General features: G+C 45.8%; 1 protein-coding gene across 1 annotated transcript; it reads left to right on the plus strand.

The window, feature by feature from the left end:
* The first annotated feature begins 2,403 nt into the window (after positions 1–2,403).
* Positions 2,404–17,598, plus strand: GET1 (guided entry of tail-anchored proteins factor 1). Its single transcript, XM_055569719.1, has 5 exons — positions 2,404–2,588; positions 10,580–10,745; positions 11,756–11,823; positions 14,870–14,984; positions 16,702–17,598. Exons 1-5 carry the CDS (start codon positions 2,412–2,414, stop codon positions 16,773–16,775), a joined length of 600 nt encoding a protein of 199 aa, XP_055425694.1. The 5' UTR covers positions 2,404–2,411; the 3' UTR covers positions 16,776–17,598.
* Positions 17,599–26,492: the final 8,894 nt, after the last annotated feature.

Below are 26,492 nucleotides of genomic sequence, written 5' to 3' on the forward strand. Positions count from 1 at the left end.
GATGGACAGGGAGGCCTGGCATGCTGCAATTCATGGGGTCGCAAAGAGTCGGACACGACTGAGAGACTAAACTGAACTGAACCCCATTCTGTGAAGTGGTATGAAGAGGAATTGTTGTATTATGTCAGAGGTTCCAGTTTTTCTTTTTTTTTTTTGAGGGTCCGGTTTTGAAAAAGAAATGGTTTGGTGAAAGCCCCCAGTGGTGATAGTATCTTCTTCCAGTCTTGCTCTGGACTGAAATCCATTTGTGACATTATCACAATCTTTATTTTCTAAGGGATGGCTGCTTTCTTTTCTTTTTTTTTTTAACTTGAAAGTTGTGTGATGCCTGGATAGTGTTGTCAGCCTTCAACTGTTGGTGTTTTTTGTTGTTCAGTAGCTCAGTCATGTCTCTTTTCGACCCTATGGACTGCAGCATACCAGGCTTCCCTGTCTTTCATCTCCTGGAGCTTGCTCAAACTCATTTCCATTGAGTTGGTGATGCCATCCAACCATCTCATCCTCTGTCATCCCCTTCTGCTCCTGCCATCCATCTTTCCCAGCATCAGGGCATTTTTCCGATGAGTCAGTCTTTGAATCAGGTGGCCAAAGTATTGGAGCTTCAGCCTCAGCATCAGTCCTTAGAATGAATATTCGTGGTTGATTTCCTTTAGGATTGACTGGTTTGATCTCCCTGCTGTCCAAGGGGACTCTAGAGTCTTCTCCAGCACCACAGTTTGAAAGCATCAATTCTTCACCAGTCAGACTTCTTTATGGTCAGACTCTCATGTCATCCATCCTCTATGGTCCATCCTGTATGGTCATCCATGACTACTGAAAAAACCATAGCTTTGAATATAGGGCTCTTTGTCTGCAAAGTGATGTTTCTGCTTTTTGAGAGCTACCCAAATAGAGCAATAGGAGAGAGCTGAGTTACTCGAATTGGGTTGCCTTTGAAGACCAGGTACTGCTGGTCTTTTCTCACCACTGTTGTACTATCCTAGACTGGACACACTCCAGGTTTTTTTTTTTTTTTTTTTTTTTTTTAAACCAAATCCTGGGGAGCAGGCAATACTGTCCTCTTCCTCCTGAAAGTGGAGACTGGTTTCCAGGAAATGGACACAGGAGGACCTGACTTCACTTTTCACAAGGTTGTTGCTGCATCCAATTCTTCTAAACTTTTAGTGGGTAGAGGTAGCCAGGGTGCAGCCTTGGCTGGTCTGGCTTCAGGGTAAGGCTATGGAGGAGAAGCAGGCTCCAAGCCTGTGTTTTGGTAAGCTTAGCATCACCTTTCCATGAAAATAATTCACTCTGTCTCTATTGAACAGTCACATCTCATATGTCTTCTTTAACTAGAAATTTGTAGAACCACAGCTCCTCCATTCATTTGGATTGGAAATTAGTTTTCAGACTCCAGCCAGGCAGAAGAGCTAATCATCTTTTGCTTTATCTAGTACACATAAATGGGATTAGCATCCATTTACTGCAAAAGCGTCATCTTCACCTACATGTGGGTTTGTGCGCAGTCGCTTCAGTACTGTCTGACTCTCTGCGACCCCATGGATTGTAGCCTGCCAGGCTCCTCTGTCCATGGGATTCTCCAGGCAAGAATACTGGAGTGGGTTGCCATGTGAGAATGGAACCCTGCGTCTCTTGTCTCCTGCATTGTCAGGCGGGTTCTTTACCACCAGCGCCACCTGGTAAGCCCTTTTTTACAGGTTGAATGTAACCATGGCCTTTTACGATACTACTTATTTTTCAGGTACGCAGTTTTGGACAGGGAGGCCTGGCCTGCTGCGATTCATGGGGTCGCAAAGAGCGACTGAGCGACTGATCCGATCTGATCTAATGGACTTCCCTGGTGGCTCAGACGGTAAAGCGTCTGCCTACAGTGTGGAAGACCTGGGTTCGATCTCTGGATCAGGAAGATCCTCTGGAGAAGGAAATGGCAACTCACTCCAGTACTCTTGCCTGGAAAATCCCATGGACGGAGGAGCGTAGTAGGCTACAGTCCATGGGGGTCGCAAAGAGTCGGACATGACTGAGCGACTTCACTTCACTTAGTTTTGAAATGTAAAGACTACTTACTGAACTCTACTTGCAAAACGTTTTTACGTTTCCTTGCTACTGTAATGACGGTCACTATTTACGGGACTGTGTCTTTAAAAATACAGTTGCTTAGGAATAAAGCTGAGTCAATTTAAAGAAAGTATTAATTACATAATAACACAAGTAGTTTGCTGATAAAACAAAACTAAAGTCACGGTGGAGGCCGAATTTGGAAAATATGTTCCGCAGAGATGAAAGAACCGGAGCAAGAAGGCTACGGAAGCCGGGAATGTAAAGAAATTAGAAGAAAAGATGGCCCCGCCTCCCGAAGCGCGGCTCAGTGCGCAGGCGCGGCGGCGCCCCTCTGCGGGTCGCAGTTCTCAATGCGCACGCGCGGCCGTCGGCGTGGTCCCCATGGAGCTGCTTTAGCGGACCCGGCGACGCCGCTAGCTTCTGAGATGAGCGCTGTCGAGGCCGACCGCTGGGCGTGGCTGCTGGTGCTCAGCTTCGTGTTTGGGTGCAATGTGCTCAGGATCCTCCTCCCGTCCTTCTCCTTTTTCGTAAGTGGCTACCTGGCCCTCCAGGGACCGATGGGGTCGCAGCTTTAGTCCTCGGCCAACCTGCGGTAGACATAGGGGTCTCCAGCTGGCCGCCTGAGGGCCGGATTCGGCCTGCTGAGGCGTCTCGGTTGGGCTGTTCTGTGTTCTAAGATGTTTTTGAGTGTGCTAGCGTTTGGGTACAAAGCTTTACCCCTAAATCTGGGTTTCTGGATTCTCGGTGAGAAAAAACAAAACATAATAACCTGCCCACACTTGGCCACGTTTTCACGTGGCAGCAGCCCTTAAGCCTGGAGTGCCCAGTGCCTTTCTGCCGGCCTCCCCCCTCATTTCTGTTATCCTCTGGTCCCTGGGGGCGGAGAGCAGCCTTCGGGTGCTGAGGGCCAGTGTTCGGCAGCCGGGGCTCGGGGAAATCCCGCCTTGTGTGCAGTGTCTATTGTGCCAGGTCCCAAGGGATGGGTCTCAGGGTGCAGGGGCTCCCATTCGTGGGGCGGGAGGGGTTGGAGACAGCATAGACAGAGAATCTCAGTGCTCTTCGTGTTGTTTCTTGTACCCAGAGGAGCCACGGCCACCTCGGAGCATTTTGCGGGGCGTTTTGCCCAATCATGAGTACAGTTCCTCGTGTTCAGTCGCCAGGACTGCTGTCACTGCCATCCCATCTTCCTATACCTCCAGGAGGAGGTGTCTGGCCCAGAGTCTAGTAGTTGTACTAAGTCATCCAGCTGGTGACTGATGGCTGGAGATTTGATCTTTGGTTTGTGATTCTCCAAGGTCTGCCCTTCTGGAGCGTGAATATGGATGGGGTTGGGTGGCACATTTGATGGGAGGTGTGTGTGGGAGACGTAGGGAGCTGTTCCCCGGGGAAGGGCGCCCTCTGTATGCCTACAGTGGTTCTGAGGAGCTGTCTGACTCAGACCCAGACTTCAAAGGTGGGGAGCACCACGCTGTAGCAGGATCCTGGGAACTCAGTTCTGCTATTCTCTCCAGATATAAATCTGCCCGGCGGTGATGGTCGGGTGTTTAAAGATAGACAAAATTTCTACTTCTTTTTCTTTTATTCTACCCTGGAAAAGACCCTGATGCTGGGAAAGATTGAGGGCTGGAGGAGAAGGGGGCGACAGAGGATAAGATGGTTGGATGGCATCACCGATTCGATGGACATGATTTTGAGCAAGCTCCAAGAGAGAGTGAAGGACAGGGAAACCTGGCATGCTGCAGTCCTTGGGGTCAGAAAGAATCGGTCACGACTGAGCGACTGAACAACAACTCTATTCTAGGACCTTACCACCCAAGTGTGTGCTAGTCTTTTTGTGACCCCATGGACTGTAGCCCACCAAGCTCCTCTGTCCATGGGATTCTCCAGGCAAGAATACTGAAGTGGTGGTAGCCATTTCCTCCTCCAGGGGATTTTCCTGACCCAGGGAACGAACCCGCATCTCTTATGTCGCCTGCTTTGGCAGGTGGGTTCTTTACCACTACCACCACCTTGCCCTGAGGCATGGGGAATTCTGTCTTAATCCCATCCCCCATTTAATCCCATCCCCCATTCAGAATTTTTCCTGATGCTGCCTTGTCTTTAAGATGATGTCCCAAGTACTTAGCATTGCATAAAATACCCTTGAAGAGCAGGCCCTTGCCCACTTTTCTTTCATTTTATTTTTTTAAAAATTGTGGTAAAATATACACAGCATGCAATTGGCCACTGTAACTACTTTGAGGTACATAGTTCAGTGGCATTGAGTCTGTTCACATCGTCGTGCAGCTGTCACCACCATCCATCTCCAGAACAGCTGCAGCTTCCTAAACAGAGACTCTCCCCACTGAACCGGGGGGTTAGCCCCGTGCCGCTTCCCCCAGCGCCTGGCAACCACCAGTTTACTCTCTTGTCTCTCTGAATTTGACTCTTCTGGGCACCTCGTATAAGTGAAATCATATTTTTCTGTCTTATATTTCATGTCCTTTTCCATCTGGCTTATTTCTTCACTTAGCATAATGTCTTTAGGGTTCATCCCTGTTGTAGCCTGTGTTAGGATTTCCTTCTTTTTTAAGGCCAAATAATATTCCATTGTATTTGGAGTAGGAAATGGCAACCCACTCCAGTATCCCTTCATGGAAAGTTCTATGGACAGAGAAGCCTGGTAGGCTATAGTCCATGGGGTCGAAAAGAGTTGGACACGACAGAGTGACTGAGTATGCACTTACGTATATACTGCATTTTGATTTTTACTCATCTTTTGATGGACATTGGGGTTGTTTCCACCTTTTGGCTATTGTGAGTAATGCTGTTGGAACGTTGGTATTATAAGTGTTTATTTGAATCTGCTTTCACTTCTCTTGGGTAAATATCCAGAAGTAGAATTGCTGGATCATACAGTAATTCTATTTTTATTTTTTTTTTGAGAAACTGCCATACTGTTTTCCACAGCAGCCACATCATTTAAATTCTCATCATTTCAATTTCTTCACATTCTCCATCACTTGTTATTTTTAGGTTATTATTTTTTTCTTTTTGGATAATAGCCATCCTAATGGATGCTGAGTGGCTTATCTTCATTTTCCTAATGATCAGTGATGTTGAATACCATCTCATGTGTTTATTGGCTATCAGTATATGGAAAATGTCTATTCTGCTCTGTGGCCTTTTTTCTGGCCATGCCACATGGCTTGTGGGATTTTGGTTCCCTGACTAGGGACTGAATCTGGACCCTCAGCCCTCTCAGTTAGAGGTAGTGAGTTAGATGGTCTAACTGCTGGACCATCAGAATTCCCTGCCGGCCATTTTTCCATGGGGCTTCAGGAGCTGTCCCTGGGAGAAGGGCATCCTCTGCAGGTGCACCTCCAGAGTAAGGGGCTGTGTTTTCACAGTTGAGTCAGACAGGGCTTCCCTCCTAGTTCAGTCAGTAAAGACTCTGCCTGCGGTGCAGGAGACCCGGGTTCAATCCCTGGGTCGGGAAGATCCCCTGGAGAGGGAAATGGCTACCCAGTCCAGTATTCTTGCCTGGAAAATCCCATGGACAGAGGAGCCTGGTGGGGTCCTGCAGTCCATGGGGTTGCGAAGAGTCAGGCATGACTGAGCGACTAACACTTCAGTTCTTCACTCAGATGGTAAAGAATCTGCCTGCAAAGCAGGAGTCTTGGGTTTGATCCGTGGGTCAGGAAGAGCCCCTGGAGAAAGAAATGGCTACCCACTCCGGTATTCTTGCCTGGAGAATTACATGGACAGAGGAGCCTGGCGAGCTACAGTCCATGGGGTCACAAAGAGTTGGACACAACTGAGAGACTTAACACTTACACTAGAAATTTTTTATATAGTCTGGATATTAACTCCTTATTAAATATATGACTTGCAGGTTTTTCTCTCATTTTGTGTGTTGCCTGGCACACCTATAGAATCACCTAGATTCTCCCTACGTATCCCCATCTCTCTCTGCCTCATGTTGGCTGCTGCTGCTTAGTCACTTCAGTTGTGTTCGACTCTGTGCAACCCCATGGACTGTAGCCTGCTAGGCTCCTCTGTCCATGGGATTCTCCAGGCAAGAATACCGGAGAGGATTGCTATGCCCTCCTCCAGGGGATCTTCCCCACCCAGGGATCAAACCTCATCTTAGAACCACATACAGAACTAATCTCAGTTGTTCAAAGAGGCTGTTGGTTTTGTATTCCTCAGTGAATTGTTCCTGGGCTTCCCAGGTGGCTCAGTGGTAAGGAATCCACCTGCAATGCAGGAGATGCGAGTCATTTTTTAAAATTAATTTATTTTTTAATTGAAGGATAATTGCTTTTACAGAATTTTGTTGTTTTCTGTCAAACCTCAACATGAATCAGACATAGGTATATATATCCCCTCCCTTTTGAACCTCTCTTCCATCTCCCTTCCCATCCCACCCCTCTAGGTTGATACAAAGCCCCAGTCTGAGCTTTCTGAGATAAAACAGCAAATTCCCATTGATTATTTTACATATGATAATGTAAGTTTCCATGTTACTCTCTCCATACATCTCACCCTCTCCTCCCCTCTCCCCATGTCCATAAGTCTGTTCTCTATATCTGTTTCTTCATTGCTGTCCTGCAAATAAATTCTTCAGTACCATTTTTCTACATTCTGTATATATTCATTAGTATACAATATTTCTCTTTCTCTTTCTGACTTACTTCACTCCGTATAATAGGCTCTAGGTTCATCCACCTCATTAGAACTGACTCAAATGCATTCCTTTTTATGTCTGAGTAATAGTCCATGGTGTATATGTACCACAACTTCTTTATCCATTCATCTGTCAATGGACATCTAGGTGGCTTCTATGTTCTAGCTACTGTAAATAGTGCTGCAATGAACAATGGGATACATGTATCTCCTTCAATTTTGGTTTCCTCAGGGTATATGCCTAGGAGTGGGATTGCTGGGTCATATGGTGGTTTTATTCCTAGGTTTTTTTTTTTTTTTAATTTTTAAGCTTTACAATATTGTATTAGTTTTGCCAAACATGGAAATGAATCCGCCACAGGTATACCCGTGCTCCCCATCCTGAGCCCTCCTCCCTCCCCATACCCTCCCTCCCTAGTTTTTAAAGGAATCTCCATACAGTCTTCCATAGTGGCTGTATCAATTTACATTCCCACCAACAGTGCAAGAGTGCTCCCTTTTCTCCACACCCTCTGCAGCATTTATTGTTTGTAGACTTTTTGATGATGGCCATTCTGACCCGTGTGAGGTGATATCTCATTGTAGTTTTGACTTGGATCTCTCTAATAATGAGTGATGTTGAGCATCTTTTCATGTGTTTGTTAGCCATCTGTATGTCGTCTTTGGAGAAATGTCTGTTTAAGTCTTTCCCCCACTTTTTATTGGGTTTGTCTTTCAGGAGATGTGAGTTTAATCCCTGAATCAGAAAGGTCCCCTGGAGATGGAAATGGCAACCCACTCCAGTGTTCTTGCCTGGGAAATCCCATAGATAGAGAAGCCTGGCGGGCTACAGTCCATGAAGTCGAAAAAGAGTAGGACACAACTTAGCGACTAAACAAACACAAAAATAACAGCTATAAATAAGACCTGTCATCATCTCCAGCTCCTTCCCCAAGCTTACAGCAAACCTAAGCCCTGCAGCTTCCACATTCTCACAAGAAATTATTGCTGCAGTCTGCACATGCATGAGTCTTGTGCCTTATTAGATGGCTGTTTGTCATTCAGGTGAAAGATACTGGGTTTGTCCTTGGACCTGGGTCATACACTTTTGCTGCATCCTACTGCTGTATAGGCTGTCTAATCTCAAGCCAGTTGTTGTCGTTCAGTCGCTAAGTTGTGTCTGACTGTTTTCAGTCCCATGAACTGCAGCACACCAGGCTTCTCTGTCCTTCACTATCTCCTGGAGTTGGCTCAAACTCATGTCCATTGAGTCGATGATGTCATCCAACCATCTCATCCTGTGTTGCTTCCTTCCCCTGCCCTCAATCTCATCAGTCTTTTCCAGTGAGTTGGCTCTTCACATCAGGTGCCGAAAGTATTGGAGCTTCAGCGTCAGCATCAGTCCTTCCAATGAATATTTAAAGTTGATTTCCTTTAGGATTGCAGTCCAAGGGACTCTCAAGAGTCTTCTCCAACACCACAGTTCAAAAGCATCAATTCTTTGGCGTTCGGTCTTCTTTATGGTCCAGCTCTCACATCCATACATGACTACTGGAAAAGCCATAGCTTGACTATGTGGACCTTTGTCGGCAAACTGATGTCTCTGCTTTTTAATGTGCTTGTCTGGGTTTGTCATAGCTTTCCTTCCAAGGGGCAAGCGTCTTAATTTCATGGCTGCAGTCACCATCTGCAGTGATTTTGGAGCCCAAGAAAATGAAATCTGTCACTGCTTCCTCTTTTCCCCCTTGTTTGTCCTAAAGTGGTGAATCAGTAGGGTAACCGCCACAACAATCAAGATAAAGAATATCTGTGACCTCTGAAAGTCCTTTTCCCCACCCAGCAGTTTCTTGGTTTACAAAGTTTAAGCAGCATCTATGAACTCCTTCCTCTTAAGATGATTCTGTGGTTTTTAGAGCTAGTTGGGCACATTCCTGTGTTCTTCTCTAGGGTGGATCTGGCCGGAGTGTATGTCCTTTAGTTAGAGTGTAGGGCAGTGGTCAGTCCAGGGCAAAGTGGACAAGACGAGCAGAGCGGAGGTCCGGCTACAGGCTCAAGGCCTGCAGGAGGCTTCGCAGTGGTAAACATGGTGTGCTGCGGCGCAGGCGCCCTCTGGCGACCGAAGGGCCTCATTGCTCGGGTGCCGGAAAGCGGCCCTGGTGGGGCGTTGAGGGGAGGGGCGCGTCTGCGCCCCTGGAACTGAAGAGTCACCACACTGTGCCGGGCAGCGGGCATTGGGGCTAGAGGAACAGACTCAGTTATTGTGCACCTGCTATGTACCAGTACACTGAAATGTTTATATATTTTAAAATTTGAAACAAACACAGATGTGCAGAAAAGTTCAATAGAAAGAACTGGTTTTGTTTCCTGAGCCATTTGATAGTAAGTTGTGACCCTGAACACCCTCTTTCTCTTTCCACGAGGCTTTAGGGTATAAACAGCGGCCTCGTCCACAGTCCAAACGTTAGGTACGATCCTCCTGTCCCATTCAGGGTTCTCTGTCCTGACGAGGTCCTTCCGAGCAGAAGGACCTTCGTCAGGGTCGTGTGTAGCGCATACTTGTCAGGCCTCTCTAGTCTGGAAGGAGTCTTGGTCCTTCCCTGACTTGTGTGGCTGACGTTCCCGAGGCTCGCAGGGCAGTGGTGTTGCACGATGGCGTTCTGCGGATGTCTCTGTCCGATGTTGGCGGGTTTGTCACATGAAGGATGCTGTGTTTCATTACATCTCATCAGGTGCTGTGGGCATGGATTTGGGGATGTACACGCATCACTCGGGGCCAATCCCGAGGGATTCTTAGTGCCCTACAAGGTCGCCCGTGGACCTCTCTGTGTGCCCCTGTGAGAGTGGTCGCCTCTCTCTCCCCTGACTCTCTCGGGACCCTCACTCGTCCTGGTCGGTTTGGCACCCCCTGGCAGCCACTGCCATCTGGAGTCTGGGCCACTGGCGTTCCTGGCAGGTGTGTGTGTGTGTGTGTGTGTGTGTTGTGGGGCGGTGCCTGGGAAGGGCGTCAGGGGTGGCGAGAGTGGGTCCCCTCCACTGTCTGGGCGCTAGGAACACCTTGGAGAGGGCGCCTGGGCCAGCTGCTTCCCATGGGGGCCCTGGCTGTGCAGGCATATTCTTTGCAAACATTTATGTCTGTTATTTCCTCTGTCTGTGTGTCTGGAAAGGCACGTGTCTCCAATTTTAATCTACCCCTGCAGGACTCATTCTAGTTCTCCATGGATTTTTATTTCTCACTCCCTTTTCTAACGGTGAGAACACTGCTACCATAATCCTTAGTAGGTTTACTTGACTAGCTCAGTGCTTTGTAAATGGTCCTCGGTCTCCAGCACTGCCCCATCCCTCTCTGGGGCTCTGACACCATGATAGGCTGGGTTCCTTCTTCCTGTCGTGTATGCTTATGTATGCCCCCCTCACCTGCTGGGACTCTGACTCATGCCAGGCAGCTCCTCTGTAGGAGCGCTGTCTTCACCAGCCACCACTTCATCTCTGACACCCAGCACCCAACCCTGCTCTGCCCTAATTGAGGACAGAATTGAATTCTTAAGGGCGGGAAGAGGATGTGGGATCCTTGCCACCTGAGTGCAGCTCTGGGGGTGGAATCAGTTTTCATCCTATAATCACAGTTTTACAGTAAAAACGAAGGCTACGTACATTTGTGCTATAGCAGCTGAAGGAAAGGCATAGTTGACAGGGGACTCGCCTGCAAGGAGTCTTTATCTGTGCAGTGATTGTGGGCAGCGTGCCCAGCACATGCAGCAAAGCCAGGCTGTGGAGGTAAAGGGCAGCTTGCCCAGGGGCAGGAAGCAGCAAGCTGATAGGACGGAGGAGGAGGTGGGGGACAAGGCCCTGACCCCGCTGTTTCCTCCCCCAGATGTCCCGGGTGCTGCAGAAGGACGCAGAGCAGGAGTCCCAGATGCGAGCCGAGATCCAGGGCATGAAGCAGGAGCTCTCCACTGTCAACATGATGGACGAGTTCGCCAGATATGCCAGGCTGGAGAGGAAGATCAACAAGATGACGGATAAACTCAAAACTCATGGTACTGTGCTCAGCTGTAGCCTGGAAAGCTTTGTAAGAGCTGATTCACAGAGAAGCCTTTATATGAAGATGCATAGCATACACCCTTTGAGCTTCAATGTTCTGATGTTGATGGAGAGTTTTAAGTTGTCTGGAAGAGACCTGACAATAATTCTTACTTTCTCCTTAGTTTGCTGGTGAACCTTTGCTTTCTAAACACAGACATCTGGGAATTCCCTGGTGGTCCAGGGTTAGGACTCTGCACTTTGACTGCTGGGGGCCCAGGTTCCATCCCTGGTCCAGAAACTAAGATCACACAAGCCTTGAGGTGTGGCCAAAAAAATTTTTTTTTTAACTCAAAAAACAAAACAAAAAAACCCACACAGAAAGCTTTAACATCCTCTTAGATTTTCTTCATTCTCTGTAGGCTGATATTCTCAAATTCAACACTTTTCTGAGAGAAGCCCAGGAAAATCTTACAGTGAATTTTCAAGGGCTTTTGAGAACACTATAAAAATTGCCCAGGAGTCTCCTTATCTGAGTGTTGACTTCAGGGTGGGGATCAGGTCTTACTCAGCCACTGTTCCTAACTCTCTCATGGGATGGAGAGGAGGTCAGCCTGTGTACCAAGAGTGTGCGTGGCTTGTAAAACACACTGAGGGAGCTTCCACAGGCCTGAGACAAACTAGACTATGGATTAGTGTTCTTTGTGGGCTGGGAAGTCCGGAAAGAAAGTATAGTTCTGTTGGTGAAGTGCGTTGTAAAATGAATCTCTGATTTAGATGAATAGTTTTAAGAGTTTTTAAAATTAAAGCTTCAGGTCTCATAATCTGTTTGTGATTCTATTTTAAATAATGGCATGGTGAGTGATTTTTAAGAAATTCCATTTTATATTTTCTAAGCATGGTGAGCAAATGTTGCATACATAGTTAGAAAATATTTAATGAGAGGAAAAAACATTTCTGTGTTCTTGAATATTTTCTTTATTTTATTTTTTTTTTAAGGACTGATATCATTTGTTTTTCCTTTCAGTGAAAGCACGGACAGCTCAGTTGGCCAAGATAAAATGGGTTATAAGTGTTGCCTTCTACATATTGCAAGTAAGTGTCCTGTTGTGTCATCTGGGGTCATTGAAGTCCTCCAAAACCGTGTGACCCAGAATCCAGGTCTGGGAATTCAGGCTTTCCCACTTTCAGCTGCCGGCTGGTCCTGCTAGTGTGTGACTCTGAACACTGTGAATTTCTAAGTTAGACTTAAAAAAAAGCACCTTTCTTCCTCTTAGTCTCTTTTAGCTTTTCTCTTTGTTGTTGTTCAGTCACTAAGTTGTGTCTGACTCTTTGCAACCCCATGACTGCAGCATGCCAGGCTTCACTGTCCTTTACTATGTTCCAGAGTTTGCTCAGACTCATGTCCATTGAGTCAGTGATGCCATCCACCCGTCTTATCCTCTTCCGTTCTCCTCCTGCCTTCAGTCTTTTCCAGCACCAGGGTCTTTTCTAATGAGTCAGGTCTTCACATCAGGTGACCCAGGTATTGGAGCTTCAGCTTCAGCATCAGTCCTTCTGGTGAATATTCAGGGTTGTTTTCCTTTAACGTTGACTGGTGGTTTGATCTCCTTGCTAGCCAAGGACTCTCAAGAGTCCTCTCCAGCACTACAATTAGAAAACATCAGTTCTTCAGCCCTCCACCTTCCGTATGGTCCAGCTTTCATATCTGTACCTGACTGCTGGGAAACCACAGCTTTCATTATACAGACCTTTGTCAGCAAAGTGATGCCTCTGCTTTTTAGTATGTTGTCTAGGTTTGTCACAGCTTTTCTTTTTAGCAAGCATCTTTTAATTCCGTGGCTGCAGTCACCGTCCACAGTGATTTTGGAGCCCAAGAAAATAAAATCTGCCACTCTTTCCACTTTTTCTGCATGTATTTGCCATGAAGTGATGGGACAAGATGCTATGATCTTAGTTTTTTGAATGTTGAGTTTCAAGCTAGCTTTTTCACTCTCCTCTTTTACCTTCATCAAGAAGCTCTTTAGTTCCTCTTTGCTTTCTGCCATTAGAGTGGTGTCATCTGCATATCTGAGGTTGTTGCTATTTCTCCTGGCTACCCTCTCCAGTATTCTTGCCTGGAGAATTCCATGGACAGGGGAGCCTGGAGGACTACAGTTCATGGTATCTGTAGTCAGACGTGACTGAGCTTTTCTCTTTAAGAATTGTTAAACGTTGGAATTTTTTTAGCACATGAGCTTCTCTGGAGTTCTTCCATGTTGCAGTTTTGGGAGCCTGGGGGGTCAAGTCAGAGAGCATATTATTATTTTTTCATGTTCCTATTTGCTTTTATTTATTTTTTTATTGGCGGATAATTACTTTACAATGTTGTGGTGGTCTCTGCCATACATCTGCAAATCAGTCATAATTATATACACATATCTTCTTCCTTTGGAGCCTGCCTTCTGCCTCCATTCCGCCCCTTAGGTCATCACAGTGCCTTGCTGGGCCCCCTGTGCTGCACAGCAGCTTCTCGCTGGCTATCTGTTTTACACATGATGGTCTATGTGTGTCAGTGCTGCTCTCTCTTTTCCACCCTCTTCTTCCCCTGCTGTGTCCACCAGTCCTTTCTCTGAATCTTTTTTTTTCTTCTCTGTGATAGGTTCATCAGTACTATTTTTCTAGATTCTACATACATGCGTTAATATTTGATATTTATTTTTCTCTTTCTGACTTACTTTGTATAACAGGTTCTGGGTTCATCCACCTCACTACAACTGACTCAACTTTGTTCCTTTTTATGGCTGAATAATATTTCATGGTGTGTATGTACCACAGCTTCTTTATCCATTCACCTGTTGATTGACATCTGAGTTGCTCCCATGTCCTGGCTGTTGTAAATAGTACTGCGGTGAACACTGGAGTGTGTGTGTCTTTCTGAATTGTGGTTTCTCCAGGTATACGCCCAGCAGTGGGATTGCTGAGTCATAGGGTAGTTTTATTCTAGTCTCCATACTGTTCTGCATAGTGGCTATACCAGCTTACATTTGCACCAACCGTGCAGTAGGGTTCCTTTTTCTCTGCGTCCTCTCCAGCATTTATTGTCTGTTGCTTCTGTTGTTTAGTCGCCAAATCGTGTTTAGTGCCAAGTCTTTTGTGACCCCATGGACTGGAGCCCACCAGACTCCTCTGTCCATGGAATTTTCCAGGCAAGAACACTGGAGTGGGTAGCCATTTCCTTCTCCAGGGGATCTTCTGACTGAGGGATCAAACTTGCATCTCCTGCCTTGACTGGCAGATTCTTTACCATCTGAGCCACCCAGGGAAACCCTTTTGTTTGTAGTTGATAGCTTATTTAGACATTGTATTTTCTAAGGTGGTCAGTGATGTGGCGGTTGCTTGTCACCCATGTAGATGACGAGTAGCTGTCTATCCCAGTCAGGGGACACCTTATTCTCACCCAAGTCCAGCACCATTGCTTCCCAACTTTCTCATCTGGTGGATTTTCCCTTGTTTCATTTCTCGCCCCTGCTCCTCTCCCTCCACCCTGAGGTTGTGGATGGGCTGCACCGGAGGCTAGAAGCTGCTTTCAATGATCTCCGAGTATCAGTGCTGGGAGCCCTGCCCCCACAGTCCCGGTGGTCTGGGCGTGTGAGGACTTTGATCCTGGGGCAGTCACTTTGCTACAAGAGAGGTTTCACAGGGACAGGAGTTGCGAGAGCCGCGCTCTTAGGTCTGGTCACCTGGGTGGCATCTTCAAGACCATGGAGAGGACGGAAGACGGCTGACAGAACGCTGCTGGGAAAAGAGGGGCCGTTGAACATCACAGAGGGCTGCTGCTGCGCTTGGGTTGAGGATGGGAGGAGCAGCTAGTTTTCTCAAGGGTCCGAGAGACATCACTTTTGTCACAAACGAGGTGTATTTAGCATAAGCTGGCCACTTCGAGGAGTTGCTTAATGGGAAGGGAACACTTACACTTTGGAGACCTTGGATAATGTATCAGCTAATTTAATCGTGTGTGTGGATGATGAGGACTGGATTGGCTGGGAGTGAGGTCACTGATTGGGCGAGTTTCCTGTTTGTCTTCCCGTTTCCTTGTTTTCCGTGGTGGTGGGTCGTGTGACGGGCAGGGTGTCTCTGTTCACCAGCCGTGTCTCCGCAGGCCGCCCTGATGGTCTCACTCATCTGGAAGTATTACTCTGTCCCTGTGGCTGTGGTGCCAAGCAAGTGGATAACTCCCCTGGACCGCCTGGTAGCATTTCCTACGAGAGTCGCAGGTGAGAGGGTTCTGGCAAGCGTGGTGGGGGAGTGTGGCTAACGCTGATGTGGGGCGTGTACAGTCAGGTGACCTCCCCCTGCCGCCTGGGGTGAATAGTGCTTGTGTCCTCCCCTCCCACGAGGCTTGCGGCGAAGAAGCCAACACCAGGAGAATTTACTTAACTAGTCCCGCATGACCGAACTGTGAACTGGCAGAGCTATAATTCAGCCCAAGCCTGCCTCTGCAGTCCAAGGCCAATACCATGGTCTGATACCCGTTTTTTGAAACACCACTTCTAATTCCCAGATTCAGTGGCTCCTTTTGAATTCACACTATGCTTAGTCCCTCAGCAGCATCTCCTGCTGTTGGCCATTCTTTCACTTTTGAAAGAATTTTGTTCAGATGTTAAATCAGTCCATGTCATGGGAATTCTCTGGCAGTCCAGTGATTAGGAATCTGTGCTTCCACTGCATGGGGCTCAGGTTCAATCCCTGGCTGGGAAACTAAGATCCTACATGCCACCTGGCATGGCCAGAAAAAGAAAAAATAGTGCATGTGTTTGTAGAATGAGTAGAAATATCAGAAAAAATTTTTTAAAGACTTGGATATCCCTCTTAACATTGTGGTGTATTTTTTCCAGTCTTCTTTGCTATATATTTTTATACAGTAAAAGTTATCTGGCACATATAATTTTTACCCTTCCTATTATTTAAGCCTTTTCCCACATTGGGCTTCCCTAGTGGCTCAGACAGTAAAGAATCTGCCTGCAATGCGGGAGACCTGGGTTCGATCCCTGGGTTGGGAAGATCCCCTGGAGAAGGGAATGGCCACCCACTCCAGTATTCTGGCCTGGAGAATTCCGTGGACTGTATAGTCCATGGGGTCACAAAGGGTTGGACACGACTGAGTGACATTCACTCTCCCATATCATTAAGTTTCTTCACATTAGCAGACTGAAATGCTGCTGGCTATGCTGAGAGGGCAGCTTACGGGGTTTCTTTATGAAGGAACTTGGAGTAGCTGTTCTTCAGTTAGGTGTGTTATCATCTACTACTTTCCCTGCTAAAGGACGTTTGTTTCTGTCCCGGGTTGTTGCTGTGGAGTGGATGCTGTAGGACACGTGCTGCTCGGCCAGTCTCTGGCTGGGATTTGTGGTCACACTGGCGGTGAATTACTACATCAGCTTAGCCAACCCCCTTCCTTCCCCTCCTCTTCCCCCTTTCTGGATTCAACCAGGAGGGCACGGCCAGTGGTTCTCAGTGGTCCTGAGCCGAGGAGCTAAGAGGCCACCCTTCCAGGCATCTTGTGGCCTGCCGTCCTGTCTCTCAGCATCAGTGGGGCAGGGAAAGCCCGGAGAAACATTGCTCCGTGTTTGTAATGCTTTTGTGAGGAGGGAAAGACAAGTGGTCTGAGAGGGTGGTCCTACAGTCAGTTAATAATAATGTCAGTCAGTATGTAAATAATAAATAATACAGTCAGTCATAAGTAATGATGCACAGCTCTCAGGCAGGAAAGAGAAATTCAAATCGTTGTTTATTGTTCTGAGTAATTCCTGCAGGTCCGTGAATCGGTAGAAAGCATGATCAGTTTGAACCCACAGAACACAAACTTAGACCTAGCCCAGCATGACTCAGAGAGGACTGGCGTGCTCCGTTTGCCAGAAGTCAAAGGCAGCAGGGGCAGGAAATGTGGGCGGCACTCCTGCATGCTCTCATGTTGAATTTCTTTGTTTTTAGGTGGTGTTGGAATTACCTGTTGGATTTTAGTCTGTAACAAAGTCGTGGCTATTGTGCTTCATCCTTTCAGCTGAAAACGAAGATAAATTCGACTACAGCACTTTCAAGAACAAATTTTCACTTAGGAGGTTGCAAGTCTGACTTATCCTTTTTTTTTAAAGAAACACAAGCCACAGATTAGTTGTTGTTGAACATGTTTGTTCTTGGACTTCATGTTGAGATTCTTAGAAGAATCACGATTTTCTATACTTGTCATGGGCCGTGAAGGTCAGTCTCACACATGTGCACTGGCCACCATGGCACCAGATTTGGGACGAGAAGCGTGTGACATTATGGGCTACACGTTGTTACTTGTGATCGGCACTCGTGACATGTTTTAAAGGTCATCTTGCCAACTGGAAAGTCAGATTTTTCTAGTAACGTAAGTGCTTTAAAGAGTTGGAGCTATTTTTAATCCCGATTACCAAGTAGCTTAATTTTAATACCACTACTAGAATTTGAAAATCTGTGTTTTAATTTCATGCAGTAGTACTGGGAGAGTAACACTAATTGACAGTGCTCTTTTCTTCCTCTGTTTCAAATGTCATTGTTGGGCAAACCTTCAGATACTGTCTACGTATTTGAAGCGAATGTTTCATTGCTGTGCTTTATAAATGTATTCTTGAACCCATAATGCATTGTTTTATGCTTAAACTGTGTGTTTTATAAAGTATTTCCAATGAAGGGTATTTTTTAAAGCATATAATTTTTATGCTCTGTAGAATGGAAGAAAGTTAAAAAACAAGCTAGGACCCCTGATTAAATTACTTTGAGTGACTGCTTGTTTGCCCCATCAAGTACAATTCTGCTACGTATTTTTTAAATCACTTTTTTCTAATTAAAATTTTTGCAAGCGCTTGTGTGACTTCGTTCCTTATGGCCACTTTTTGCTACGACTGATCTGTGGTGGGAGCTTGTACCGATGACTAAGTGGGACTCAGCCCTGTAAAGCCAAATACTAGCGTGAGTTTTTGTTTTGTTTTTAAAGTATTTATTTGAATTGAGGTATAATTGTTTTATGATGCTGTGTTAGTTTCTGCTGTACAACAGCATGAGTCAGCTATATGTAGACATATATCCCCTCCTCCTTGAGCCTCCCTCCCACCCGCCTGTCGCAGCTGCCGTCTACGTCATCGCAGAGCACCAAGCTGAGCTCCCCGTGCTTCACAGCAGCTTCCCACTGGCTGTTTTACACGTGCTGGTGTGCGCGTCACTGCTGCTCTTGCAGTCTGTCCCACACTCTCCTTCCCTGCTGTGTTCACTGGTCCACTCTCTGCACATGTGTCTCTGTTCTGCCCTGTGGAGAGGTTCATTGGTACCGTTTTTCTGGATTCTGTATATATGTATTAATATGTGGTGTTTGTTTTTCTCCTCCTGACTTCATACTGTATGACAGACTCTAGGTCCATCTGCATCACTGCAAATGACCCAGTTGCTTTCCTTTTTATGGCTGAATACTCATTATATGTGTGTACCACACCTTCTCTATCGCGTCCTCTGTCAATGGACTTCTAGGTTGCTTTCATGTAGCACGAATTTTAAAAAATCATGTGTGTATCTTGTACTCCCTGATGCTGTGATAAGTAAGCTTATTATTATTTCTGCTGATCATGCTATGAAGGAACCAAGCACTGTGTGGCTTCAGTCAGGTGTCACCAGAGTGGGTTTCGGGTTCGTCTCAGACTCACTCAGCCCCAGGCTGCCCCAGCTCTGGGAGACTATGCAGAACGGGCAAGACAGCCGTGCTTACGGCCAACACCAGTGTCCACCATCCAGTCACCTCACGGTTTGTGTCAGCCGCAGGGGATGAGCGCTGACCTCGTCCTCATCAGTGGAGGCAATTACAGCAGCACAAGGAGGCTGCGGGGTCTCGGGCCCCTGGGCAGCCGCATGCCCAGTGTGATTTTATGAGCTGCAGGCATAAATGGCGGGTGACAGTCCACAGTCGGGTGGCCAGGTACCCACCCCCAGGCGCATCCTGGGGTCACTAATCCATGAAAGTCCCCTGGGCTAGATCCTCATTTCTCTACTAAGGATATAGTCTTTCTGCACGCATTTTGACAGATTTCACTGAGGCTGGAAGAAAAGGTTTATAATTCACAGCTGTTCCCTTTTTTCCACATACATTAATAATAGTTTGTGAAGATTAAATAGGGGGCATTTAAATGTCTGTCATGTTTCACATCCTTGTGGTTTTTGAAAAGTTTTTTTTTTTTTAATAGTAAATGTGGGACTGAATTCAAAAGATACAAAAAGCTGTGATAAAAGTACATCCTCTAAGCTTCTGCTGTCACGTCCCTCAGGTTTCCAGAGTTGTCACTGCTGCCAGTGTCTTCCAGTGGTATTTCATACCTTTGTGAAAATTGATACATGTGCTTTTAAAATAACTTTTTAAAAGTAACACCTAAAAAACTCTCCACAAAAAGTTTTATTTATTTTTTTAAAATCCTAGCTGGAAAGTACAGAAAAGGAACTAGGAAGCGAAGTCTCCCGAGATTCCACACAACTGGGACTGTGGTGTCATCGTTTGAGCTTTTCCTTTCTTTCTAAAATTTTATGGATAGCTTTAGGTTTTGTGCTCCTATTAAAAATTGCTGGATATGGTTTGTAGCCTCACATGAAAATAGACATCTGTTTGATTTAAGATACGTCTAAAGTGGGAATTCCCTGGAGATCCAGTGGTTAGGATTCTGTGCTTTCACTGCCAGGCCAGGGTTTGTTCCCTGGTGGGCGAACAAAGATCCCACAAGCTGCAGGCCGCAGCCAAAAAAAAAATTTAAAGTTCTCTTCATACCGGTTTGGTTTGCTCTAAATTTATGATAAATCAAGCAGGGAAATCTTTTTATATACAAACCCACAATCATTTTAGTATGTGGTTAATACAGTCTGTTACTGGCACAGGAGGGTGGAATGCTACCTCGGCTAGTTTACTCTTCCTTGACATGGCCAGACTGTTTGGCCGCCCATGATTTTTCTTATACACAGGTCTGTGGGGGCAGTGTGTGTGTGTGTGTGTGTGTGTGTGTGTGTGTGCATGCAAGTATGTGTGATGCCTCTTCTGTCCAATCTATATTTTGTATGCTGAGTCACTTCAGTCGTGTCCGACTCTTTTGCAACCCTATGGACTGTGGCCCGCCAGGCTCCTCTGTCCATGGGATTCTCCGGGCAAGAATACTGGAGAGGGTTGCCATGCCCTCCTCCAGGGGATCTTCTGAACCCCAGGATCGAACCCCCTGTCTCTTATGTCTCCTGTTTATATTTTATTGGACCTTTAAGATTATTTATGAAGCTTTTTCTGACCACTTTAGATGATAGTGATTTCTTTTTTCTTCCCCTCCTCGTCTGAACATCTGAAGTAGCGTCAGTATGACTAATCTGTCAACACATTTTGTATTGACTTGTGATATCTGCTATTGTGTGTTTTTATTCCTAACGTTTGGTGGTGGCTTAGTCCATAAGTCCTGTCTGACTATTTGGCGACCCCATGGACTGTAGCCTGCCAGGCTCCTCTGTCCGTGGGATTTTCCAGGCAAGAATACTGGAGTGAGTTGCCATTTCCTTCTCCAGGGGATCTTCCTAACCCAGGGATCGAATCGCAGTCTCCTGCATTGCAGGCAGATTCTTTACCATCTGAGCCACTAGGGAAGTCTGATTCCTAATGTTCAGGTACTTCTTTTGTGATAAAGGGTTTTCCTTCTGTTGATGCTGTAAGTGCCTTTAGGGCCAGAGGCTGTTGCTTAGGCTTTTTTATACCCCTCCCAGCATGTTGTAAGTCAAAACCCAGGAATATTTAACCTAAAAAAAAAACTCCACCAAATAATGGTTTTCACCTAAGGCCCATGTACACCTTTTCAGCGAGTATTCATAGTTGAGCTGTTACCAATTAGCAGTTAGGGGATCTTCCTTGGGTGCTGTTCTCTTACAAGTTCATCTTGGAGCCTTTTGGTGGTCTCACCGGATCCATAGCTCTGTGTGTTTGCACCCCATGTGGATCCTGGGACACATGGCTCATTTTCTGTCTGGGTTCACTATTCTTTTCCTTTTGGGGGCGGGGGGTGGTGTGCACACCATGCTGCTTGTTGGGTCTTAGCTTGTTGGGCCAGGGGTCAAACCTCTGCTCCCTGCGGTGGAAGTGTGGAGTCTTAGCCACTGGCCCTCCAGGGAAGTCCCAGGTTCACCATTGTTTGTGTGTGTCGGCTTTGCTGCCTGCGTGTTTGGAACATAAAGTGTACGCGTTCCTCTTTCAGTATGGAGAGCACCGACTCTTGCTGTTGAGTCCAACCTTAAGTTGAATGAACGCTGTGTATGCTGCTGATGCTTTAGAGGTTGCTTGTGCTTTTGGTGTCATTCCTAAGACTCCATTGCCAGATCCAAGTTCAAAGGTTGATGCCTCTGTTTTCTTTTCAGAGTTGTATAGTTTTAGCTTTTACATTTAGGTCTTTGGTTCATTTTGAGTTAATTTTATATACAGAGTGAGGTAAGGATTCAGTTTTATTCTTTTACATGTGGGTATCCTGTTGTCCAGGCTTCGCTGATGGCTCAGTGGTAAAGAATCCACCTGCCAATGTGGGAGACCTGGGTATGCTCCAGGAAGATCCCCTGGAGGAGGAAACGGAAACCCACTTCAGTATATTTGCCTGGAAAATTCCCTGGACAGAGGAGCCGATAGTCTACAGTGCATGGGGCCACAAAGAGTTGGACACGACTTAGCAACTGAGAATGCACGCATGCAGCCTGTTGTGCAAGCACCATTTGTTAAAGAGACTTAAATCAGTGGACTATAAATACATGGATTTGTTTTTTGGACTCAGTTCTGTTCCATCCATCTACATATCATTCTCATACCAATTCCATGGTGTTTTGATTACTGTTGCTTGGTAGTAAGTTTTGAAATTAGGAAGTGTGAAGCCTCCAATATTTTTCTTTTGAAAGATTTTTTTGGCTGTTCTAGGTCCCTTGTGATTCCATCTGAATTTTAGAATCAGCTTTTCAGCTTCTTCAGTGATGTTAGCTGGGGTTGTGTTGCCATCTTGACATTATCTTTCAGTCCTTGTGCACAGGGTGTCTTTCCAGTTATTTCGATCTTTAATTTCCCTCAACAATGTTCTGTAGTTTTCAAATGATAGACATTGCATATCTTTTGTTAAATTTATGCATTAGTATTTTATTCTTTTAATGCCATTATAAATGGAATTGTTTTAAAATTTCAGATTTTTTGTTTCAGGTATATAGAAATAGATTTTTGCATATTGATCATGTTTTATTGCTCCTCCCCTCACCTCCTTGGAGCAATTCTCTCAGGGCTACTTGAAGTGCTGCCTCCTGGGCTTAAAGTCCTAAAAATTCTCAATAAATAAAACATAACTCTCAACTTTAAGGCTGTGAATATTTTTTTAAGTTCACACCCCATAACAACCAACTCTCTGGGACACCAGCTTGCTGTCCAACAAGTTAACTCAGTTCTGACAAACTTTACCTGGAGATGGTTTCAGATGCCACAGGTGAAGGTCTCAGTACCTTCACTGCCCCCTCCCCTTCTCCCACTTCAGATGCCAATCCCAAGTTAGGTTGTCACAGTGCTTCTGACCGACCAGTTAAATATCAGAGGTTCCCACAGCCCTCTCCTCAGCAATTGCAGTTTGATTAATTTGCTAGAGCTGCTCGCAGAATTCAGGAAAACCATGTACTTAACTGTTTTGCTGTTCAGTTGTTAAGTCATGTCTGACTCTTTGTGACCCCATGGATTGCAGCACACCAGGCTTCCCTGTCCTTTACCATCTCCCAGAGTATGCTCAGACTCATGTCCATTGAGTTGGTGATGCCATCCAACCATCTCATCCTCTGTCGTTCCCTTCTCCTCCGACCTTCTGTCTTTGCAGGGACTTTTCCAGTGAGTCAGCTCTTGGCATCAAGTGGCCAAAGTGTTGGAGCTTCAGCTTCAGCATCAGTCCTTCCAATGAGTATTCAGAGTTGATTTTTTTTAGGATTGACTGGTTGGATCTCCTTGCAGTCCAAGGGACTCTCAAGAGTCTTCTCCAGTACCACAATTTGAAGGCATCAACTTTTCAGCACTCTGCCTTCTTTATGGTCCAGCTCTTACATCCATACATGACTACTGGAAAATCTATAGCTTTGACTATACAGACCTTTGTCTGCAAAATGATGTACATTTACTAGTTTTATTACCAGTTTTATTATAAAGGACGGGATAAAGAACCCCAATGAACATCAAGAGGAAGGAATTTGTAGGGCAGGGGCTTCATGCCTTCTGCGGGTATGCCAGTCTCCCCAAATCTTCATGGGGTCACCAACCCAGAAGCTCCCCACCCCTGTACTGTTGGGATTTTATGGAGGCTTCATCATGTAGGCATGTAGGCATGATTGTCTTTAACTCCATTTCAGCCCCTCCCCACTCAAGACAGTGGAATGCATGGCTGACAGATCCAAGCTTCCAACCATGGCTTGGTCTTCGTGGTGACCAGTCCCCACCCAGGAGCCATTCAGGAGCCACCCAGAATCAATTCATAGAAAAAAGACCCTCCCATCACCCAGGAAATGGCAAGGGCTTCTGGAGCTCAGTGCCAGGAGCTGGAGGCAAGGACCAAAGACCAGAACAAAAGATGCCCTTGGTGATCTCATTACTGGAATCGCCAGGGTTTCAGGAACCTTGTGCCCAGAACCAGGGGCAGAGACCATGACATGTTCTCTGTTTTATCTCACAATTACCTTTTGTTTTTCACATCTGTCTCTCCCATATGTTTTGAAGTTGATTTTTGCTTTAGTGCTTACACTAGATTTTTGCTTTAGTGCTTACACTAGATTTTTATATCAGAGCTTAAAATTTAATATTTTACTCTTATCAGCAGTGTAAGACTCACAACACTTTAACTCCAGTCCTTTCCTCCCAGTGTGAATGCTATGCTTGTCATAAACTTATATGATACAGGATACTTCAGCTGTATCTTCCTTTTTTGCAAGACCATGAGGGATCAATTATATAAAACTAAATTCCTTAACTTGTTCATCCTACTGTATAGCACAGGGAACTCTGCTCAATGTTATGTGGCAACCTGGATGGGAGGGGAGCTTGGGGGAGAATGGATACATGTACGGCTGAGTCCCTTTGTTGCCCACCTGAAACTGTCACAACATGGTTAACTGGCTATATCCCAATACAAAATAAAAAGTTAAATAAAAAACAGTAATGTCGGGGCTTCCCTGGAGGCATGGTAGTAAAGAATCCATCTACAAATGCAAGAGACACGGTTCTGGGAAGAACCCACATGCTGCGGAGCAACTAAACCTGTGCCATAACCACTGAGCCTGTGCTCTGGAGCCCAGGAACTGCAACCACTGGGCCCACGTGCCCTGGAACCTGTGCTCAGCAGCAAAAGAAGCCACTGAAGTGAGAAACCCATGAGCTGCAGCTGGAGAGTAGTCCCCTCTTGACGCAACTAGAGAAAGGCCTGCTCAGCAGTGAAGACCCAGCACAGCTGAAAATAAATACAAAATTTTTAAAAGCAGTAAGTCACTTAAAATTACACATTTACTACTCTCTTGCATGAGACCTTTTAAACATCTCAAGTCACTTTTCTCCTGCCTGAAGTTTATCTGTTAGGATAAGGTTCACAAAACACTATTTGTAAAATCAGGCAGCAGCTGGACTTGGCCTATAGGCTGCGTGTGTTTACTTTATTGGAATGCAGCCATGCCCTGAGATGTCTGGGCTTACTGAAACAATTCCTTTGATATACATGTTTACTCTCCAGGGCCTGTATCCTGTTTTTCTCCATCCTGAATTTCCCTTGGCCATCAGGGGCAGCTGCAGTGGCTGATGGTTTTCTGGCCCCAGCATCCTTTGTTTACTGAAATGGCAAATGAGATTCTTTGTCCACAGTGGTAATAACACTAACATGTTAATAACTCGCAGAGCTGACCCCGTTATCTATTGTTCCCGTTGGTTCTCTTAGCACTTTGTTTTCTTGTGGCTTTCTCTTACCTCTCTTGGGAATTTCTTGAGGCCTGGATCAAAGCTAGCTTCTTCCAGAGAGGGTTTGCCTATCTACTGCCCTGGGGATACCACTTGCCTTGATCACTTTAAACTTTAGATTTTAAATACTGGGTAACCATATGGTTAAGGCTATGGTCTATTAGCCATGTATGGATGTGAGAGTTGAACAATAAAGGAGGCAGAGTGCTGAAGAATTGGTGCTTTTGAACTGTGGTGCTGGAGAAGACTCTTGAGAGTCCTTGGACTGCAAGGAGATCAAACCAGTCAATCTTAAAGGAAATCAACCCTGAATACTCTTAGGAAGGGCTGATGCTGAAGCTGAAGCACCAAGGTGCTTTGGCCACCTGGTGGGAAAAGCTGACTCGTCAGAAAAGACCCTGATGCTGGGAAAGATTGAAGGCAGAAGGAGAAGAGGGCAACAGGCAATGAGATGGTTGGATGGCATCACCGATTCATTGGACATGAACTTGGGCAAACTCTGGGAGATGGTGAGGGACAGAGAAGCCTGCATGCTTCAGTCCATGGGGTTGCAAAGATTAGGACACAACTTGGTGACGGAACAACAACCCAGTTCAGGCTTTCCTGAGGATGAATGCTGATTACGGTTACAGAGTTTCAGAGTTTAAGACAGTTTGGGAGCTCATGGAGGCTGGATGTCCCCTTATGTGGGAGGGAACTCCTCTGAGACTCCTACTTGGGCTGGTTTTGTCCTCTGGGTTTTATCCTGGAGGCTTTTTGGATACTTATCAAATGCTCGGTGAACTAGAAATGTCCCCACCATGTCAATTAACAGAGGATGCTGCGGCCACGGTGTTGCAGCCTCCCCAAGGTGAGTGCCAGTGGAACAGGATGCCCGCCATCTAGTGGTCAACTGCTGCAGCTGCCCTGACAGTGCGCCCTGAGGAGACTCAGCATGTGAAAAAACAGGATTCTGGCCTCAGAACAAGTGTGCATCAAAGGAATGATTTCAGTGAGCCCAGACTCTTGCATCTTCCCATATGTAGGTGCACTAAATTCCTTAACTTTAGATGCCTGGTTTTCTTTAACAGTCATCTTTAGATGTTCTGACTACCTGGTCTTTGTTGTGAAAACTATATACCCTGGCTTCCCACCTTGCTCGCCTCTTCAGAGCAATCCCTCAGAGTGACCTGAGATGATGAGTCCCAGGCTTAGGTCCTCAGTTTTGTCTGTGGAATAAAGCATAACTTTTTTTCAGTCGACAACCTGTTAGGCGGAAGCTGACTTCAGAGCCCTCCTTCCTGCCTCCCTGGTGCCCACTTTCCTGAGTGTTTACCCGCTCAACAACTGATCAAGAAATGTGTTTATATAGTTACTATGGCATTTTTAGCCTTTTTACAGCAGGAGACCCAGAGGACCTTGTATACCAGCCTACATGAAATGGCTCTCTTGTTTTTATTTTGAAACCTTTTTTCCTCCTGTTTACAAAATTGTGTTCATTATAGAAAATCACAGTTAAAAAAAAAAAAAAAAGCCAAGAATAAATTTAAAAATTGGCCACAATCTCAGAAATAAAAAATTCATCATTTTAGTTTATTACTCTAACTTCCTACACCTATAATTTTTAAAATAAGATGACCAGAAAAATAACCATTTTAGTTTATATTAGATTATATTTTAAAATATTCCCTACAGAAGCTCTTTTAGATTGCTCTGATTTAATGTTACGATTTGTGCTTTTCTTGTGGGCATAAGAAAAGATCCCCTAAAAATCTCCATCTGC

This window comes from Bubalus kerabau, chromosome 2, assembly GCF_029407905.1.
Source record: "Bubalus kerabau isolate K-KA32 ecotype Philippines breed swamp buffalo chromosome 2, PCC_UOA_SB_1v2, whole genome shotgun sequence".
NCBI classification, from domain to species: domain Eukaryota; kingdom Metazoa; phylum Chordata; class Mammalia; order Artiodactyla; family Bovidae; genus Bubalus; species Bubalus kerabau.

Coding starts and splice junctions, on each gene's coding strand:
- GET1 (XM_055569719.1), top strand. CDS start 2,412: ATGCGCACGCGCGGCCGTCGGCGTGGTCCCCATGGAGCTGCTTTAGCG. Junction 2,589..10,579: donor TCCCGTCCTTCTCCTTTTTC/GTAAGTGGCTAC, acceptor TTCCTCCCCCAG/ATGTCCCGGGTGCTGCAGAA. Junction 14,985..16,701: donor ATTTCCTACGAGAGTCGCAG/GTGAGAGGGTTC, acceptor CTTTGTTTTTAG/GTGGTGTTGGAATTACCTGT.